We start from the raw sequence: 22,292 nt of genomic DNA, 5'->3' as shown, positions 1-22,292 counted from the left end.
GCTGTTTTTTCTTCAGTGTTGAGTCAATTGCTCAGGCTCCCAAATGTCTGGTGCTTTCTAAGCACAGTGTTTTTTTTCTTTTCTTTTTTAAATTGTTCCTCTGTATTTTATCCTAGAAATGGGAAATTCTTGAAGTGCACTGAAACACAAAACTTACTTAACACACTTTTCTAATATTCCTGCCAAGATACTGAAAAGGAAGTCTGATAAGCATGGGTTCTTAGCTTGCTCACTGTCACAGAAGTTGCAACAAATGTAACTTTTGAAAATTAAAGAAAAAAACATATAAAAATACAAGAATTTCTTATACATACCAAATGAGGGTGCATTGATTTGAGACACAGAGAAATTGTAGTATCTCCAAACACAATCAATTGCTAGGTATTTCCTTGCTAGATCCTTGAAAGAAAATGAATTCATCCATTTATATCACACTCAAGATGTTAGGATCACCTTCCTACTAAATGGTGTTCCTTTTAGAGTAATGAGTTGTGAACACATGCACTTACTGGTCTTTCTTCACAGATGTGTGCTAAATTTGACTGTGACACTTCAATCCCAGTTTCAGCTGCTAGAACATAATGTAGCAAAGCTTCATGCCTAAAGTTAGATAGAATAAATTAGAGAAGTTATTAACAAAAATCACAAGCATTTTAGTTACAGTTAAAATTACTACATAAAACGATAAAATCTCCTAGGAGTAAAACCTGAGTACAAGGTTTAAAAGCAAAAGGTTGATGATTCCATACAACAGCTACATCTACTGGCAGTGCTTGGTGTAACAAGTATTGCAGGATCTCAAGAATTTTTAGTGTTTTCTCTCTTGTACTGAAGCTAGATTGAATGAAGCTAGCGCACATTTATTATTAAAGAGCAAAATGATTACATAGCTATATTGATATTAAGCCCAATAATCTATTTACATGTTTTGGATATAACTTTCTTAAAAGACTCTTACCCTGTGCTCCTAAAAATACCCATTATTAATTTGTTTATACCTGTCAAACATTCATCTGGGTACAATTTTGAAACACTCTACCTGTTCATCTATATGACTTTGTTGTTCTGTCTTTATAGACTACTGGTACTTCGGAACAGGAATTAGAATACATAGAACACATTAGAATGTGTGAGTAAAGAATGGTGTTTGGTCCCTCTATGGACTCTAGGCATTTCATTTATTGTAAAGCAAGCAATAGAAGTTAACTTTCCATTTGCAATATAGCATTTCAGTATATCAGTACAGCACTGTAGAATTCAGGACAATTCCTGCTTCCCTTTACATCAGCAGGCATTTTGCCACTCATTTTGGTACTGCTGTTATTTACTTTTTTTTTTCAGTTCATGGCCTAATGTTAATTATTTTATTATGCTAATAAGTAAATAAAAAATAGACCATGAACTTGAAGAGAACAGAACAAACATACCATGAAAGTTCCAGATAAGCATTGAGTGCTTTTCTAATGACATGACCTAGGTAACCATTCTTCTCCGCAATATGCTTTGCCCAGCTGTAGAGAAGAAGAAACAAAATATTAACAGCTGTGCTCCAGTAATCCCAACTCACTTTGACATGAAGAATACAAAAGGATACAGCATCACCTTCTGACTTCCTTCATAATATAAACTATGAGATTTTGCAGTAATTGCTACAACAGTCTTGCAGGTGTTGACTGAAAGGGGTCTGGAGTGTGTCCAGAAAAAGGCAATGAAACCAGTGAGAGATCTGGAGCACAAATCTTACAAGGAGCAACTGAGGGAACTGGGATTGTTTAGTCTGGAGAGAAGCTCAGGGGAGGCCTTATCCATCTCTACTACTACCTGAAAGGAGGGTGTGGTGAGCTGATGGTCAGCCTCTTCTCCTGCATAACTAGCAATAGGAGGGAATGGCCTCAAGTTGTGCCAGGGGAGGTTCAAGTTGAATATTAGGAAAAATTTATTCTCCAAAAAGAGCGGCCAAGCACTGGAATGGGCTGCCCAGGAGGCAGCTGAGTCACCATTCCTGGTAGTGTTCAAGTAAAGTTTAGATGTTGGACTAAGGGACATGGTTTAGTGGGGAAATATTGGTGATAGGTAGACTGTTGGAATAGACAGTCTTAGAGGTCTTTTCCAAACTTGGTGAATCCATGATTCTATGAATAAGAACATATCTGCCAGTTCATCTCTATAGGCATATCAGAGATATTCTATGGTTTTTCTTAGCAATTTTTTCTTCTTCTTCTTTTTTTTTTTTAAAAAGAAAATACCAAATGCTCGAACTTAGTGATAAGTGCTATAATTTCTCATCAGCCTCTTTGTACAAGTGTAACATCTCTTAACATATGCTGATGTGTGCTGCTGCGTTACACACTACCTGCATTTGGATCAACCCAGAGAACCGATGTACTTGGGTGCATCTGAAAGTCCACCAAAAGTACTCAGCATCTCTCAGAATCTATGGGTTATTTAAATAATACTCATATTAGTGGGGATCAAACTTTACTACAGATTTGTTTCTAAGGGAGGTAAGCACGATGAAATAAAAGATGTTTTGAATGTGGACTTAAAAATCACCAATAATCAAAATAACCTCAACAGAAATAAATTTCCCTTTAGCAAATGATTTTATTCCTTACATTACAGCTTTTTCTGGATCTCTGGGGAATTCTTCCATGTTTCCCGTGATGTAGTACAAAGAACATCGTAACGTCCCTTCTATATGTCCTCCTTGAGCAGCTTTATAGAAATATTGTGCAGCTACTGTCTGTGAAGAAACAAAACACAATTAACAACACAACACTGTTTATGCTTATTGAATTTTGGTTCCCAGATCTCATTTCATTAAATAACTTTAAAATGGCAGTTGGCAGATGTAGGCAAACCACTTTAGCTACTTTTACTGTACTTAGGTGATATTAATTCCTTTCTTTAACTTTTTGAAAATTTAGGCTGGAAATATTTTTAAAAACTAAAATTCTGAATGAAAAAATTCAAGAGCAGAATAACGTTAACGTAACTTAGATGTGAATAAACCTTCTTTCCCAGAAGGCTGGAGAACAATGCAATGTTCAGTATGTATTGCTGTGCACAACCACCATCCTCAAGTCTCTGAAAGTGATTTGTAAAAGGTAACTCAGGCTGTGCAGGTGGGGTCAGGGCCCCAAAAGCATGAAGGATGCTTTGCTGCAAGTACTTTGTTTCTAAATTAAAGGAACGCAAACATGCACGGCAGGGATACTTGAATAACAGTCTAAGAAAGAGCATAAAAAAACAAGAGAGTGAACACAGCAGTCTCAAGAACGAAGCCAAAATCTGTAAATTAGGCACTAATATAAACAAAACCACCATGAAATATTGACTCACTTGATTTCTACCGGGTACTCCAGGGTAAATCCCATCTAAATAAAGGACACCAAGATTGTAGGATGCATCTGGATTTCCCAGTTCTTCAGCGATTAACCAGTGCTTGGCTGCTTTTCTGTAGTCTCTCCTAAAATTGTGGTAATACCATCCCAGTCCATTCACTGCTTGGGGCAAGCCCTCAGGGAAGAAGAAGAGCAGTCTAAGGTCACACATTTAACTCTGCTTTGGGTCATGCTGCTCCCCAACCTGCTGCCCAATTTTAAGTACTCTCATGGGCTTTCCTGTCTGGGCACTTGGCACACACATTCAATCAAAATTCATACTGGAACGGAGGGATATTATGGGTTACTGGTTTTCTTTCTTTCTTTCTTTCTTTCTTTTTTTTTTTTTCCCCTAGAGCTTTTCTTCCTCATGGCCTTGTGTTGACAGCAAGGAATAATAGTCTATCCCCTCAGTATCTGTCAGGCTGTTCATTAAGAAATGATTCCACTCTTAAATCCAACTCCTCTGTCTTATTCTACAGAGTCTCAGCCACAACTGCATTCAGATTTGTACTTGGTGACAATACCAAACCAAGGCTGTTTTTCACTGGTTTTCTCTGCAAAGCCTAAATGTGAGACCTAACCACACTTACAGACAGGATTAGCAATCAAAAGCAATCGCTTCTTTTAAACTGAAACATCTCCCTAGGAATAAAGATCCTGACTTAACAGAATTCTGTCATATTGTGAAAGCCATTCTGCTTACTCAAGCCTTTCCCAAAGTGGCTTTGTATTTCCAAGAGATGATTGAAATGGCACAGTTTCTTTTCTGTTGCTAGTCAGTAATGAAGTCCTATGGATATTACCAGCAATTTAAACTAGTTCTTATTTTATAGCTAGGAAGGTAACCAAGGTCTAGGTACTAGTATCATTTTTTGCAAGGGGTCAGACAATAGCCAGGGTAATCTGTCAGTACAAGATCATTAAATGGAACGAGGCTCCTTTCCTATGAGGTTCCTTTCAATGTTAATTGCAGCCATGGAAAAACAAAAAGGCCTTGGGACATCCAGGTCATCACCCTGATATGAGGCCATAGAGAGAATATGGTCTTTTTCAAGCCATCAGCATCCAACTATAAAAGCTGTAACTCTAAGCAAGCATAGAAAACTAACCATAAAAAACTGCTGCTCAGAGGCTGTGGGGGAGGAGCCTCCACTCTTCTGAGTTCAGTTCTTCTGCTGCAGAAATGCATTGTCATTCAGCCAAGGCTGCAAAAGTAAAGCCTAGACCTGTTTTTACCCTTTTCCATTAATGTTACAACTTAACTTTGTTATTATAGCAGAGCTTGCCAGCATGGAGTTTCAAAGGCAGCAATTACCTCCACCTAGCGACTGGTGGGACCAGTGCATTGAAAACTCAAGCCTGCTGGGTACTCTCACTAAAAAAAACAACACATACTTAGGAACACAAGGCAGAAACATACTCCTGTATGAGCTGTTCACTCTGTAAGTCACTGAACCACCATCAAGGTCAAAAAGGCATAAATAAAATTATTTTTATCCATAAAAATTTTGGCTGATTCACCATTTAAGGTAAAGACAATGGGAAGCCCAACTATTATTTACACAAAACTATTATATACATTTTTATATTTTATATAAAAGCAGAGGCCATTATTATTGGCAGCTAGCATACAAATTCTACAATAAAATGTTAATTATATTTTACCTTGGCTGCTGCTTTCTTCATCAGTTCTAAAGCAAGTTTTGTGTTCTTTTTCACACCTTGGCCCTAGGAAATGTATAACGAAACGATCATTGCTTACAATTACAGAATACATGCTGATGAAAATTCACATATACAATTCCAAATGCATTTTAATGTCAATACCAACACTTACTAGATGTTATTCAGCCTTAAAAAGCTGTAATTTAAAATGTAGCTCTGCGCTCACCCTTCATTCACATCTTTGCAAAACCACTAAGAGTTTTTGAGGTGGAAAACCAAAACATTACTTACCTTAAACAACACAATGGCATAATCATATATTAACACCGGATCTTCTGTTTCTATTGCACCCTTTGCATACCATTCTATTGCTGCTTCAGGATTTTTTGCCACTCCCTGTTGGCCCCAAAACAGCATCTGAGCCAATCGTTGCTAAAAGAAAACAAGGTAAGTACCAACATTACAAATGATAGCACTGAGAATTTTCAGTAGAACCCATTTTACAGGCCTAAATGGACTTTAAATGAGTTAAGAAACAATATAGCTTTGACACATAGTTATGTCTTTAACAGTTTGGTTGCAATTGGTTGTCAGGAAGCTCTAAGAGGATTCCTGACAATGAAATGTACTGATAAAGGCCCTGGTAAGTGTATGCTAATCATATGATTCAGTATCACATCATCTGAGGGTGATCTGAAGTCAGCAGCAATAACTGTACCATATCAAAGAAGAAACCAGGGAAACAGAATAGAGGAATTTGCCAAGTCTTTACAACTCTTCCTGTGTGCTGTTGTTATGGCTTTTTACATGGCCACTGGATATTTTCAGACAGAAATATGTGAAACAGTACAAGCCTTTCTGTATACAAGCAATTCCACGTGTATAGAGAATAAGTCTGTCTGCTACACTCTACTGATGCACACATGTAATGCATGTATAGAGCCAAGACGGAGGAAAAGCATTTTTTTATACCTGTGCAGCTGCATTTCCTCTTGTTGCTTCATGTTTTAACCACATAAAGACATCGCCGTTTTCTTTTGTTTGAGCTTTAAGCAGCTCATCATCCATTAGCCTGATAGTTTCAACAAATGCCTAAAGAGTAGGTGAACAGAACAAAAAACATGGCACAATAAATTCACACACCTGCCGCCTAGTGAAGTTGCTTGTCACCTGCTTATCCTTAGACACCTGTGGCCAGTTCCGAGTTTGACAATTCTTGCCACCTTTTTGCTGACCAGAACATTAAGGAATATCCTTGCTTCAAGTGTAAAACCACTTTATGCTTCATTATAGTACTCAGTTTTAAGTCCACTCTACAATGGAAAAGTATGCCAATATGTCCACAGCAGGAAACAAAATCTTAGTTTTGAACGCAATTAATAATGACAAAGAAGTGCTTTTGAATACAGCTGAAATAAAAAGAATTTTCTAGGGACTTTTAAGGTTTTTTTAGTTTGTATAGAAAACTCTTCAAATGAAACCCCAAATCTGGCAGAAAGCTTAATGAAGACATGCCCTACAATACAGCACTCCTACTTAGGTGGCTGTCTAATTATTCTTCAGCAGTCAAAATCTTCTACATTTTTTTGTACACTAATTAATAGTCATTCTTTCTGATAGCTTAAAATTCTAGTACTGGCCTACCTTGAGTAGTCTTTCCAGAAAAGCCGTGCTACCTCCTGCTCAGCAACTAATTCTGAGATCATTTTGCTTTAACTTCATCTCCTCAGGTAGGCATTTAACAACAAAATCTTTTACGTATTATTTTAGTACTGAAAAGATAATGAATAATTTGCTGACTCGTGATGTTTGGCTACTGAAACAGCAGACCAGATGCTCAACAGTGATGGTGATCAATATTAAGGATTAAAAACCTGTGTGATAAATCAGAGCCTAGGAATAAGACTTAGACTTTACCGAAAGATAGGCACACAGACAATCCTGGGGACTTTTGCCTAATTTTGAGTTGGTTTCCTCCTTCCTATGAAATGAAGTTATAATACTTATACATAATTTGTGGGATTTTCTAACTATCAGATGAGTTAATGCTTGTCCACATCATTAATATTAATATATGAAAAGTACTTGCATAGAAAACAAATCCAGTTACACTTAAAATTCTTTTACCTGTTCCCCTTTTATAGTGTGTTGATCCAATGAGGTCTTTATTGCAATATTACTGTAATAAGCATATGACAGCTCCAAATCAAGTGGATAGTTATTAATGCCTTGGTAATGCTTATAGCCGAGATTCATCACAGCAAGTCTCTCCTTTCCCTGAGCCCCAACCAAACTGTAGAGCAGTCCCTGGCAAAAATCAACAGAAAAACTAGAGTGAATGTTCACAGTGTATATCACACATCCAGCATACACTACTATTTCATTCTTAAATATCTTTGGCAACCTCAATACAACCCTTTTCCAGTGATATATACCCTCTTCATTGACCTTACAATGGAATCCAGAAACACCTCAGTTATTTGCAAGTTGCTTTAAAAGTCTAGAGAGCACATAACTCCATGCAGCCACTCAGCCAAAGCATGGTCATTTTCTATGCTAAAAATATTAAAGTATTTCCCCTCTTTACCCAATTTTAGACATCAAAAGGCCATTTAGGTAGTTTCAGAAGTTTCTGAATTGTTCAACTTCTGAAATTCTGAAAACCCAAGGTTTAATACTAAGGCTCTGTATTGCAGTAGACCAGCAGCTCTCCCATGGCTACTTATCAGGTTTCCAGCACAGAATCATTAACTTCCAAAATTTTTCTACTGTGGTTACCTTTAATAATTTGATCATATACTCAGCATCACATTCTTGTACATTGTGCCATGAGACCTCTTTTTTGACTACTATAAAACCTTTTCACTTTAGGAGATCTGCCTTAAAGGAAATATTTTCATAACCATCTGCAAAGGTCTGTGGGTAACTCAAGGGTTACTTCCTCATTCTGCCTCCTCAGCAACTGGGAAAAGAAGCATGTTTCCCCCTGCCATTAATACTATTTTTAGGTCTCATTAAATCATTTATTTTCCTGCCATAAGGAACTCCTAAAGACTTCACTGCAACAGAGTTATTTAGGAGTAGCTGTATTAGAGAGTCCCATCAACCACAGCTTGAAAAGGCAACTGGAAACCACTTCACGGTTTTAATCCCTATTGATCCTAACTTTATCCCACTTCTAACTTGCCTTTAAAGATAATCATTTTCACAGAGATAACATAATATATGAAATATACTACCTTTCTATGATCCACAGACACACCAAGCCCTGTTTCAAATATAACTGCAAGGAAATAAGAAGCCTTATGGTATCCACAGCAACTGGAGTCCACCAAGAAAGGGACAGAGGAGCTCACACTGCTTAGGCCATCAGGACTTGATAAATTCTTCATAATCTTCTCAAATATCCTCTGGCCTATTTCTAGAACTGGATCACTTTCCTCTTTTGACGCTGAAAACACAACACAGGACACAACATTACTGCAGTAGTTAAAACCAGGAACTGATGCCCCTCTCCAATTTAATACAACCAAGTCAGATTCTACTACGTGTTACACTGACAGCCATTCTCAGTACAGACAACCAAAATTCGTTGGTATTCTTGAATAGGGCTTTAGGGGAACTGTTATGTCACAGCCTAAAGCAATGATTGAGCACCTGGTGAAGGAGATGGCTGGCTCAGGAAGCACAGGTATAAGCAATTTTCCTGTGCTTGCCGCCTGATTGGAAGGGAGTGGACTCTGGGCTTATTTAATGGCTAGTATCTGGAGGAAGAACAACTCCTGGATGAAGGCTGATTTTTGAGAAGGCGAGCTCTCTAGTTAGAGACCTAATCACCAGTTGGTGAATCAACTCCTTCCTATGTATAATTATTGACACTCTGCATAATACTTTGCCTGGTATCACAAAGGCTTTATCAGAAGTGATTTCGCTACTTCCAAGGACCGAGAGATAAATAAATGCTAAAAACATATCTCTACTTTCTTCTATGTGATGAGCCATCTTTTGTTTGTGGTGCATGTATCAGCTAACTTAATAAAGACTTATATGAGGAAAAAAAATCCATGAAATATTAAGTCAGAATGTACTTACATAGAGTGTAAAGTTATTTCAAAACAGTAAAATTAATTATGATTATCACCTGGAGCACTGAAATCCATCTCTTGCAACAGTCTGAACAAGGTGTGGTACTTTTTCCTGAGTTCTTTTCCCCATGTGAAAGCTTCGCATGTGGACTTTTCTCTGTATTTGTGAAGCTGCTCTATGTAATAGTTTTCAGAATAACCTTGAGAAAACAACATTTTTAAGTGAGATATGAAAGGTGTCTTGACTACCTTGTAAACAAGCCTTCGGTAGATGTTTCAAGAGTAAACTAAAAATTTATGGACAAGATGGGTATTTATGTAACATAAAGCAGTGTTAAAATTGGTACAGTTAGAACAGTCTGTTTACAAATATGTAAGGTCCATTCTATCCTATTCCATTATCTTGTCACAATTCATATAGTCAAATCCTAACTGGAAACAGTGGCTCTTGGTCAGCACACATGTAGACTATGAAACTCTTCTTTAACTGAGGTGTTGTTTTGTTATAAACCTCTTAATTAGTTGATATTAGGCAACTACGGAAAAGACACTTACAAAAAAAAAAAAAGACATTTTGGGGAAAAGGCTTAAAAAACATCTGCCTCTAGAGCAATTTGCAAATGAAGCTGCAGAACGGTAACTAAATAGCTTACATTTAAGCTTGGAAATGTTTCTTTGACTGAGCTCTTCAAACTGACCTTTTTCTTGTTATGTATGGCCAGATTTAAGTTTACTTCTGATAATCATTAGCCAGGATGGGATAAAAGGAAAGGCAATGGTTCTCCAAAGATAGATCAGAACTCAAATCCCACAGATCAATACTTACAAGCCCTCTGTGCTAGTTGGCCTTTCCTTACAATATGCCTGTAATCATGAACTATGTCTTGAATGTCCATACATCTCTCGTAGTACTGTTCAATTTGTTCTGCTGTTTCTTTGTCGTAAAGAGGGTTGGAAATCTAGAAAAATATGTATAGCATTTACATGATCTGTTGTTTGGTGGCTATGCTTTGCAATAAGTGTTCTAGGCAAATAGTATAGGGAAATAATTACTACAACCAGCTTATCTGGCACATCATGTTAATGTGCCAAACAATCTGATGCCAGACATGACAAGACTATGATTTCAAATAGTTAGTGTAATTCACAGATGTATTTGAAAAACAGATGAAACCTGAGTGGTGTTTACCAGCAACTTCAACAAAACAATGAATTGTCAAACGTGTCCTGTACAGGAACTCCGGAAAACCGAGCAACACTTAAACTGTATTTAAATAAGGACTTAATTTAAGGAATACTGCTTTACATACTTGCTTCTAAAAGTCTTATCCTCTAGCATTTGAAATACTAACATTGCAAGATTTCAACATGAATTCATAGAATCATAGAATTACCCAGGTTAGAGAAGACCTTGAAGATCATCAAGTCCAACCACAGCCTAACCATAGTACCCTAACTCTAATAACCCTCTTGACTGATCATATATTGTTTACATGTTCCCAAGTTCTACTATGTTTCATATTAGCTGGCTGCTGATATTTAAATGTTTACCCGAATACTGCTTCTGTTTACCTGTTCTGTATCCAAGACATTGAGACGATAGTACTTCACAGGTCCAAAGAATGCTTCAATGCCATTTACATATCCACTGCCTCCAAGGACAAAATATCCAGCAGTGTCATCACAGTAGAAATCTTCCCTGAAACTTGAAAACACAAAAGAGATGTAAGCTGGCTATCAAGAGGTATGGAGAAAGGGGGGACAAAATAATCTCAATTTCAGTATCCAACATGATGATCCGGTTCTTTAGAATCAAAGACAAACTAGGAATTTTTCAGACAGACAGCAGGATTTCTACCAAAGCAAAGCAGGTAACAATTGCACAGATGAAATCCTTCCTTTGACTTCATCAACAGGGCCAAGATTTCATCTGAAGACTGATCCAGATACCACTTTTTTTTTCCAATCAGTTTTTAGCATGGAGATCAGACTTTAGCCCTAGAGTGTGCAGCACATTACTTCAAACTAGCTCATGGCAAAATTACCCAGTTACTCAGATCATTCTTAGTATAATTATAGTGATGCAAACTGGTTTAGTGATTGTAGACTAGAAAAAGATGATAAATTCTGAACATCTGGAATCTCAGTTATGAACTTGCTGTCCTCCCATTTTCCATATCTGAATACATATATTACTTGGCAGAAGGGAAAACGCTGCTTACATAAAAGACTGGTGATGCTGTCTTTTCAAATTCTTCCCAACGCTGCTCACTTCTACCTAAAAGAGCACACAATATTAACTGCAATAGTCTAAATATTACAAGGAATATTTAAGACACTTCAAGGCATAGTTCACAAGATTACAACTGCAGGTATCTTCCATGACCTCTGCATCATTGTCATGTATCCAATTTGTGTCAGGAAAGTTCAGTGGAAAGCACTGACACTTACTTCAGCTATTTAATTTCTGTGCTCAACTGTAAGATACCTTACTGAAGCTTTTACTCTTCCAAAGTATGAAAGCATGTCTTGCTTTTATAGATTAGAGAAATGAAGAGAATATTAACCTCCTCAAGAAGCTGTAGCTTACAGGTAAAGAATGGCCAAAAAGTTAATAAAAAGTTAATGAATCTAGGAATTAGATGAAAAGGAAGACAGGATAAAGTTTTCACACCTGCTGTGTGACAACTACAAAGTTGTTTAAGGACACACAAAATAACTTTGCAAAACTTCATTTAGTGCTGAAGCATCTGTATGGATTCGTCTTCATCTTTCAGTGCCTTTAAATAAGACTCTCAATTTCTTGATGCCTCATTCTCCCATTCCTCCCTAACTTAAATATTTTGTTCAAGATCCTGTTGCATTAAGCATATTATGTCAATGAAAGTGAAGTAACTAAATACGGATTTTTTCTGTGTACCTCTGGAGTATCAAAGCATTAAAAATCTAAAGGAAGGCATGTAAATGAAATTGAACTGAACCACAGTTTTATCTGTCCCACGAATGACTCTAAGTACTGAAATGTTTTTAAGTTTGGTTCTACTTTTTCTTCCTGCCATAAGAGTGCTCAGCTGAGCAATATGTTAAGGAGTTTGTCAGAGGCATAATCAAATCAGAGGACTCTTAATCCTGTAATTTAGTCAGACACATACCTGTCCACCCTTAAAAGAGAGATCCAGTCGAAACCACTGCTTCAGTGGAAGGCTGAAGCTTGTTTTCACTGCAAGGTCATCTCCTCTAATGAGGTGCATCTGAATATGCACGTAACCTGACAGAGCAACAAAGGAGAAAAATACATTAATTATCACAAAAACATCAATGTTAAGAGTAAATTTCCTTATGTATTACTCTGTATTATTTATCACCAATAAATCTGTAGACTCTCTGTGCCAACATGTGAGCTCTAACAATCACAGGGAAACATGCTGCCGTATAAAACCACTGAATCAAAACCAGCTTGTCTGGGGGATAAGGATATTGAATGTGTCTAACAGGAAGGGCACCACATTTAATCTCAAAATGCTGTACGTAATCCTCAACAGCACAAGGGGACATGACTATCTGTTCAGTGTTTGACTGCTAGCACATGAAAATGTAATTACTAACCAGGTACAAGATGACTCCAGGCCTCACTACCTGGACATGAAGAAGCTAAGCTCATAGTCTGAACTCGTAAAAACAAAATAGTCCATTAAGATAACCTAAGAAACACTGGGAATAAAGCAGGCCTCAGAAACTCTCAAAGTGAGTCTCTTATTGATGGGGTAGCTTCCGGTGGAGCTGTCATTTTTGTTCTTTCTTCAATGGAAAGTATTCAGTTTGTAATGGAAATATGATGAATAGTGGAAAACTTACCACAGTGCTGTATCAACTATTCTAATGATTTATTGTTTTAATTGGGAGTAAGACAGAGGATATAGAAATAGCAAGAATAGATGAGAAGAAGACATTAGTTGTGAAATCTGCAACCTGTTATGAGAAAGCCAGTGGTGCACTCTTAACTTTTTCCTCTTTGAGACTGCCAGTGAGCCCTCATTTGCTGAATTTCTTCTGAGACTGAAGAGCCTTTTTCTGGCAGGAAAGTTCTTTGATTGTAACTATTGCCAAACTAAGTATTATCTCTGAACCTTTTTTTGGATCAGGGAAATAGACCTTACCTTGAACATCGCCACATAGGCAAGAACTTGAGTTATTTGAACTTCCAAGACTATTCCAAATTTTCAAAAAATTCTATGTAGTAAGTATATAGGAGTTGAGAGTAATATTAAAATAATACTTCAATAAAAATAATTAAGGTTTTTTATGAAAATAAGACTTTAATCCCAGCATTCATTCCTAATCTGTGCAACTCAGTGCATCCTCCTGGCAAAGCAGATATGCAGACATCTTCCAGGTTATTCAAGATTTGATGGTATGCAACTATTTTTCAGTTTTGCTCTACTTATTTGTAGAGCAAATACTTCAAGATCAATTTCACAAAATAAGTCTAATAATATAGTTCTTGTTCCTGTGTATAGGCACAGCTCTATAAAAGCTACATGAAATCCTTTCTGAAAACAATTAATGAAATCCCTTACCTTCCTCATTTAGAAATATAGCGGGAGTACTATACATCTCTTTTGGATCAATAAAATAAAGTATGCCACACAGATCCTTTTCACAGTGATGCAGTAAATATAGCCAGATTGAAACAGTGAACCTGCATGAGGGAAAACAAACAAGAAATCCACTCCTGATGAGAAATCTCTTTATCGAAGTTCAAAAGCACAGTTTAAGATTTTTTTATCTATGATCTCCTTATAATTATACACTTCTGTGGTACTGATAAGAAAATTAAAGGAGCATTATTTGAATCAGTTTCACAATGGTGGATTAGAACACACATCAGTAAGGAACTGAAAAAGCAGCTGAGATGACCTGGAGCCACCCTCCCACATGCAAACTGTACAGAATCCCTAAATGCACATTCCTGTAGTCTTGATTGTGTAAGTCAGTAAAAACTAAGTTGTGTCTTCTGTACTAAATACCAACAGTGAAAATGTGCTTGGAAGAAGGTGAAAAGGAATTTGTAACCTCTGGATAGTACAAATAGGTATGAATACCTGTCAAGGAGTTTATCAAAGGATAAATAAAGGTGGAGCATGTTCAAACCATGGAATGGTGGGGTGGAGGGGAAGGAAAAAACCCTCAACTTTACTTATTGAGCAATTTTTGTACAAAGCCAGAATGGTTTCACCAGCTCTGATGACATTACAAAGCAGATTTGCTGAAGCACTGAAATCAGAATTTATGCCACTGCATCTGACTAAACCAAAAACCACTTCCGTCCCATTGACTGGAGCTTAGCACTTATTTCTGTAACAGCAAAGTCAGATCAATGCTGAATGCCTTTGAAAATCAAATCTCCAATGTACAACACAACTAAGCACGAATAATTACAATCTTTGACAAAGTTTTCCTACTGGCTCCTAGAAGGAAATATTAATTGCATTTTGTGTACTTAAAAAGAATATTTGTTTGTTGGTCAGTTTGTCTTATATTTCTTGAGAGAAGTTGCTAAACATACAACACCTTGTATCTCTTCCTTAACTAAACCACCATAGGTCTGAGAGTGTAATAGCTGCTCTGATGTTAAGACTAAAAAAGGTAGAAGTGATGCAGTTTTCCCTAATGCAGACTGCACCTTAAATAGCTACCAACGTCATATCCTCCACAGATGGAACACAGGTGAAATAGAGATTTGTAAACCATAATCATTTGTAAATAGATTATTATGATCTGCAGGCAAACACTGCGCTTCCAGCAATACTGCTCGTGTTTGTGCATTGTTCTTCCCATTTTTCATCTCAGGCAATGTAGCAAGCTTAAATTCTGCACTCTTTATTTGCTTCCTGACTGCCAGTCATACCCTGTCCGGACAAATTTCCTGGGACACAGGTGGGAACAATGCTGACACATTTTGCTTTCTCTATTGCTGTAGAATGCCACGCTGAGTCAGTAGTCCCTCAGATTCCCATCCTATGCTTCCTGCAGGCAGTCTACAGGCAGCTGCCCCAAATGACAGTTGCCTACTTTGTTAAAAGATAAGAGCAAATCCCTATTGGGAAGTTTCTTCATTCAACAAAATCCTCAATGAAAGTCAAACAAGAAACTTGTTTCATTAATCTTTTTGGTTGCCTTTTGATGCAGTGGGGAACCACCATTCACCTACATGCAGTTGAAGGAAAAATCTTTTCCACTTCTTAACAGAGCTTCGCACAGATGTCATGCAACTGCAACACACAGGCAATATTTCATGCTAGTACCAAAAAGAGAACCTGAAGGAAAGAGCAGGTGAAACTGTGTGGAGCAGGTACAGAGCTGCTTAAATTTATGCTGTGTTTTGTCAACCAGAGCTTCAGCACCTCAGTACCAGAAGCATAGTGCAAATGCACATGTGAGCAAAGAGCAGCAGACAGTGTAAACCAGGCTGTTGTGCATTCTAAAGAGGCCAGGAGCTAAAAACTGCACTGAACTAATGACTTCAGAGTTACAGTTCATAGGCTGCTAATCTGTACAGCACCTGCACCTGTTGGTTACTCTTCTTTGGCTCTCCTTGCTTACAGGCCAAACACAAACAAGCAGGCAAGTTCAAGTTCCTGTGATCACCTCCTGTTTCTGCGGTAACAACATCTGGTCTAAATGAGATACATATGTACATGCACACCCATGCACTTTTTTTTGTCTGAAGTTGCAGAATATGGCTGAAGGGTTGTGACAGTTGTGGGAAGGGGAAGAAGAGCAGAGAAAGATGCTAATGTGATTCCTCTGTAACTGAATAGTGTGTCTGACTCGAAGAGTTTACACAGGGATGGTGAAAGAGAATAGCATAAGTTCAAGCTGGATGACTCAACTACACAAGAGACTCTATTGGTAAAAGCTTGTCAGCTGCGAACTAGTGTGAATTCATAGGAAAAACAGCTCTTATACACTGCCTGTCCTATAGGAACAGTATTCTGCAATTAGTCTGCAAGTGGTACTTGAAATACAGATCTTTCTGTAACATAGAAAAGCTCAGTCGAGGTAGTCATGGGGCAGCTGTGTGATCAAAACAGCGTGTAACACCTAACCTGCCCTCCGAGTGGTACCAAGCCAGTTTAATTACATCTACAGTAGTATCTCTCATGGTGTGTATTATGGTATGCCTCTTAGGCTCAGCTTAATTCCATACAGAACTGCAATCAGAGAACAGAAGGAATTGCTAACTAATTTAAGCCTTTTCTCAAAGTAGCAGATGGTATTCCTTTAATTGTGAACAAAGCTTAAGAACTGAAGCATACACACAAGCATATTCTATAGCCTACAAGAATCAACTATAGCCCATTTCAGCTATTTGTCTATACTTACATTGGATAATCAATCTGATGTTGTCTGACTGCTTCCAGTTCTCTGTTTTCAAACCGTTCAAATCTCTTCACAATTCCTGTCTTCTCGCCACCGGAAGCATATATGAAGTTGAGAATCTGAACACCATCTGCAAAAATAAAGATTTCCTTAATCTGGCAGAAAGTAATCATTGTTAACTGACTAATTAATTGGCTCACACTTGTACAGTCAAATATTTGAAGCACATAATTAAAAATTAATGCCGGCTTTCAGTAAGTTCTCAAGCACAAGTTCATTTGCTGCTATTAAATGAATTAGTCTTGGAGTGAATAATTCACAGGAAAGTGAAATGGAATCTATTTCCAGCCACTGTTGGAAGCAGGGAAAATACTCAGTTAAATCTAAGGTATTTAGATTTGAAGCATGAGTTAGCTTAAGCAAAAGTTAGTATGGAGGAAAATCTTTGTTTATGTTATTCGTTTAAAATCTCATTCTACCTTTGGTTATGCCAGTGTGAGATTAATCCACAGCTCCTGGGCTTGCTCTCCAGTTAAACTGCATGTATGGATTGATACCAATTCTATTCTTAACCAGTATGCACAATCCTGTAATAAATCTAACTGATTATGCTGCCCCAATAAGAAAGAGAAGATATTAACAGTTTTTTCAATGCATATAAAGAGCTTTTCCAAAACAGAGCAATTTGTCACAAGTTCATTTTTAAAAATTAATGGTTTTTGTTATGCTAAGTGTTCCCATCTATAATGTAATTTGATAACGCATTAAGATGTTTCACGCTGTTTTCAGAGATCTCATGCTCAGTCTCCAAAACGTATTTCCGAAAGCCTCTGGAGGCAGAAACTACTTTGCTTCCCGGTTCTTCTCAGTGCATTCACATGCCAATGTAGCAAAACCAAATGATAAAAATGCTTTCATAGGTTTTGCTAGGAGATAACCCTTTAGAAGCTAATAATATTGTTGCTATTAGGTTGTACTACAAACGTGTTCTGAGGACAAAGCCAACTGGGAGTGGATGTAAAGCTAGAAATAGGCAGACAGGAAAAATAAAATAAAAAAATAATCAAGATAACTCTGAGAAAACCTAGAAGGCAAAGTTGTGAGTTTCAGGAATTCATTTAATTGGGTAGGACTTTTAATTTAGATATACATCCACTAACCCTATGAGGAGAGTCTGAGGAAGCTGGGGCTCTTTAGTCTGGGGAAAAGGAGGCTGAGAAGAGACCTTATTGCCCTCTGAAAGGTGCTAACAGTGAGAGTGGGGAAAGTCTCTTCTCATGGTGACAAGCAACAGGATGAGGGAAAATGGCCTCAAGTTGCACCAGGGAAAGTTTAGGTTGGAAGTTAGGAAGCGCTTCTTTACAGGAAGTGTAGTTAGGTACTGGAATAGGCTCCCCAGGGAGGTGGTTGAATCGCCATCCCTGGATGTATTTAAGAGCCATTTGGATGTGGTGCTCAGGGATATGATTTAGCAGAGGGTTGTTAGAGTTAGGCTGTGGTTGGACTTGATGATCTTCAAGGTCTTTTCCAACCTGGGTAATTCTATGATTCTATATAAATATTTCCATCTATAAACTTAGCCCAAAATAAAATACTTCTCATTGCTATATCAGGATACACCTGATATAAAATTTATCTTCATACTTCTTCTACTGTTAAATATTCTGTTAGCAAATTGGAAGTAATACAATTCATATTTAGCAGGGGGTTATTTTTTTCTAGCAATTTGTGTGGATCTATTAGTACACCTAACAAGTACTGCAACATTTATTGCACTATGAAGTCTTAAAAACCTGTTTTGGAGCATATGGCCATCACCTCAAGCAGAAGAGATGTAGACTACCTACAAGAGAATTATGCATGCAGGATGTTAAAACAATACAATTACAGACCCTCTTTGAAGATTAAGTTTGAAGATGCTCAGTGAGTTCTAAACACAAATTTGTGAATACACTAAGAAAATAAAAGGCAGTGCCACCGTGATGAAACAAGCCAGCTTTGAAAGACATGATGATTTTTGTCATTTGAAGCTCTAATCTTGCACTTATTAAGCTTACACTCAACAGTGTGGGCCAAGAAATAGTACTACCCAACCTTTACTACAAGTACATTTTTTTTTTTAACAGCTTACATTTTCCAGTGTTCTTTGGGTCCTATTAGTCCACTTGGAAACAAACAACAAAGAAGGGACATAACACATACCGCTTTCATGAGGGCACTGAGGTATCTTGTTTGCCTGAAGCATCCACAAATAGTCAGCACCCCACTGAAGACAGACTTTGTGGTCTTTATACGGGCGTTCAAAAGGTGGAACTGCTTCTAAAAACGTGTAATTCTTGGCAACTGCCTCCTGGTAGCTTTCATTGTGCTCCACATCACAGCTGCTAACTGATTGGTGACTAATCCATGCATACAGGATCACACTGTGCACTATTATTGAGTTTCTGATGATGTAGTCATCTCTGTAAACCATGATATTTGGAAATTTCAAATGTATTTGTCGAGTTTGACGAACATAAATATTCTTCTCCTCCTTCCACCTCCTTCTGTATACTGGTACACCAGTCCTGAACTCCGAGGAAGCTACTGCTTCCAAATTAATTATACAAGGCTTAGAACATAAATACTGAACGGAAACCTCAGAACTATTAAGGACTTTCTTTTCCAAAACATTTAGATGAATGAAGTCCACATAATCCATCTTTTTGCCAAACTTTGGCGTAACTGCTGTTGTCTGTAATGTCTCCCTTCCAAAAGATGGCACACAATTCTGTAAATAAAAAACAGAACACAACAATAATGTTAACTAGAGAACCAAATTTACACAGTTATTAATACACTCCCACAAGCAGCAGATGGTTTATACACAGTACTCAGCACCAGGATTCTTTCACACAGCAAGTAGCTACGAAATACTGAAAATACACTCTCAAGATTTTAATAGCAACAATTCCCCTGCCACTGACTTCTCAAAGCCACATATACTTCTACAGAACAGTCCTTAAAGGGTGTATCCTTCTGCAAGTGGAATCTGGTCCTCTCAGATACTGACATCATGCTGTTTACACATGTTCCTAGGATCAAGCCTAAAGAATATCTACAGAAAGGTGTTGGCATTTATTCGTCATATCATTGTTCACTTGCACTGCTGCAGCCTGGTATTTCTATCTTCCTAAAAAGTTACATCGTTTTGTTACCTCCACGAGAGGTATCTGAAGAGCAGGAATGATAACCAAAGCAGACCATTATCGTTTCCTGAAAATTAATTCATGTTCATAAAGCATTTCAGACCTTACTACGGAAACACCCCTATCTGGAAGATGGACTTCTAAATCTGAGCAACAAGTCTGGCAGACAGTACTTAGATTCTGCTCCTTATAGCTATGTACAATACATTCCTTATGAGTTCTTGGACATGCACAAGGATTATCCTCCACGCTGAAGTTCTTGTCTCTAAAGCTTCTCACTGCTTTTTTTCTTCCTGGTCAGCAGCCAGCGACTGGCTTGATGTGCTGCCAGGGACACTGAGGATTACTGAGCTTGGGGAGCCACCACCACATCACTGTGCTTCTGCCAGATTCCCTGATCTGCATAAAATGTTCCAAACTGTCACTCTGGACTACCAGGGAAGCTGGTAGTTAGTTAAGGTTATCCAAAATGAGAAGCTCTGTTTTCAGTGACTTTAACTTCGCGAAGTTTAAACAGAGTGAACTGAAATAGCTCAGATATCTACTTCATGTTCATGAGCTTTTTAATGCAGTTCTCAAAATATTTACAGACCTGGGCCAAGTAGTTAGTACATTTCTATCTATCAGATGTATGTGCTGTTAACCTGAAGGAAAAGACCTCACCCCTGTGCCAAGATGGGGGTCAGTAAACAAAATGACTTGTTTTCTTTTTTATATCTTAAGAATACATTAACACTCCTTGTAAGCTACTCTGAAAACAAATATTTGCCTGCTTAACTTGCAAAGCTGTAAATATCAAGGAAAGCTAGAACTAAGCTTACCTGTACTCCCCTCCTCATTCATAGACAATTTTAGATTTAACTGTGTGACCAAATTTTTCCCCTTTATTTAAACTGGAAGACATAACTGAGTGAGGGGATGTTTGAATGAAGGTGAGTGTCGCTGTTAGCAGCTGCTAACTCCAGGTAACCTTAACAGACTTATTAACAGGTTATAGATCTTTCTGTACTTGTTACTCAAACTGCTTTCCACAAGAACAACCAAGAGTTCCTTACTTCCTCATGTCCAGCATGAGAGGCAGGAAACCAAATGTGTAGTGATGCTGTACAAACACATGGAAGCCCCAAGATACATATTTATTTTGGAGAAATAAAAATGCAAACCACACCACAGTGCCAGGATCTAGACTTTTTACAACAGGTTGTGCCTTTGCAGTAACAGCTTTCCTCTCCCTCTGTCTTGTTTCCCATTTTATAAAATGGATAAAATTCTATCAAAACTAAATTACCATTTCCATCACTAGTGGCAAAGCACAGTAGAAATACCCATTTGAATCTAACAAATCTATCTGCAGCCAGTGTTTAAATGATGTGTACTAAGAAGGATTTACTGAAGGGGATAAAAAAGAAAGACCAGTAGGAGGCTGGTGACCATTGGAAAACTGGCCACCGCATCCTTCAATAACACATGTACAGAAATACTGATACAGAAGCTGACAAAAACTTTAATTATAATACTATTTCTAATGTCTTTTAAATATACTATTATACGTTTCCTTACTTGGTTCTAATAGCATCCACAAATTATGCTACAACTCCTCTGCTTGATCGATACCATTCATATGTATCAAGTAATTTTTGGACTTTGCAAGAAACAGTACTGGAAAACAGCTTAATCTGTATGATATATCAGAATCTTCCTCACGATGTGGCCCCCAGCTTATAGAAGTAAGACTATATGTTGATCACAGGATGTTGAAGTACACCAGGTAGACAGTACAAAGCATCACATTACTGCTGCTTTTCATATCTGTCTATTTACAGTCCAAATGTATACAGCCAGCCCTCACTTTGCAGGGGTTCATCCAACACAGAGACACAGGAGTTGGCTCCAAGCAGACATTGCTTGTGTCTGGCTGTTTTCATTAGCAAAGACACAGCAGTATGTGAACAGGGCCATCTGGCTTCCAACGGAAGGCCAATTCTGGCGGAAACAACATTACTTTTTGTGGTGTATATGTGCCAAGGCAGCAAGCACTGCAAACCACAACCAGCCCTTGCAGAATAAGCTTCATTATGCTCCTAGAGCACCTAGGCATGATGTTGCGTGACAACTGATGCACAGGTCAGCCTTAGTTGCGTGTCTTCCCTCAGTGTCAGTTCTGCAAAATGGCTCCCAAAGGTTTAGTCCTGAACATTTTCTCAATGGTGTCTGACATACTGATTGAGACATGCAAGGCACAAATGCATGAGACATGTTTGGGTCTGCTGCTGCATCACAACCACTGAACCCCTCAGGATGCTCACCTGGGGCACAGTACAAAGCCATCCTGCACTGACGCAGCTGTGACAGAGACCAGGGATGGTGCAGTCTCCCAGATCACAGCCCAGGGTCTGTTCCTACCTGGCTGCCTCCCTGCATTGCTCTCGCAGCACTGTGTAGTGCACCTGCTAAATGAGGTCTTCCCTCAGTGTTACCTCAGACAACATGGAGTATATTGTACATAATCTCTGCCTACAGGGAGCTGAGATGAAAGGATTACAAAACGAGTGCGATTATGAGATTTAAATACAATATTTTCCACA

At 38.0% G+C, this 22,292-nt stretch overlaps 1 protein-coding gene across 1 annotated transcript in view; it reads right to left on the bottom strand.

Moving 5' to 3' along the window:
- SEL1L3 (SEL1L family member 3) overlaps positions 1 to 22,292 on the bottom strand; it is a 30,822-nt gene that overhangs the window by 7,373 nt on the left and 1,157 nt on the right. The window contains exons 2-19 of the mRNA XM_015862695.2: positions 18,722 to 19,289; positions 16,523 to 16,649; positions 13,714 to 13,835; positions 12,289 to 12,404; positions 11,359 to 11,414; positions 10,709 to 10,841; positions 9,963 to 10,095; positions 9,193 to 9,336; positions 8,291 to 8,502; positions 7,179 to 7,358; positions 6,024 to 6,143; positions 5,343 to 5,483; positions 5,052 to 5,114; positions 3,343 to 3,519; positions 2,616 to 2,743; positions 1,428 to 1,511; positions 510 to 600; positions 315 to 399 (exon numbers count right to left, since the gene is read on the bottom strand). Coding sequence (XP_015718181.2) covers positions 315 to 399; positions 510 to 600; positions 1,428 to 1,511; positions 2,616 to 2,743; positions 3,343 to 3,519; positions 5,052 to 5,114; positions 5,343 to 5,483; positions 6,024 to 6,143; positions 7,179 to 7,358; positions 8,291 to 8,502; positions 9,193 to 9,336; positions 9,963 to 10,095; positions 10,709 to 10,841; positions 11,359 to 11,414; positions 12,289 to 12,404; positions 13,714 to 13,835; positions 16,523 to 16,649; positions 18,722 to 19,289 — 2,680 coding nt within the window. The remainder of the gene's footprint in view (positions 1 to 314; positions 400 to 509; positions 601 to 1,427; positions 1,512 to 2,615; positions 2,744 to 3,342; positions 3,520 to 5,051; positions 5,115 to 5,342; positions 5,484 to 6,023; positions 6,144 to 7,178; positions 7,359 to 8,290; positions 8,503 to 9,192; positions 9,337 to 9,962; positions 10,096 to 10,708; positions 10,842 to 11,358; positions 11,415 to 12,288; positions 12,405 to 13,713; positions 13,836 to 16,522; positions 16,650 to 18,721; positions 19,290 to 22,292) is intronic.

Source organism: Coturnix japonica, chromosome 4 (assembly GCF_054131305.1).
Source record: "Coturnix japonica strain WE chromosome 4, WE-NBRP24, whole genome shotgun sequence".
Lineage (NCBI taxonomy): Eukaryota > Metazoa > Chordata > Aves > Galliformes > Phasianidae > Coturnix > Coturnix japonica.
This window is presented reverse-complemented; position numbering and strand designations above follow the sequence as displayed.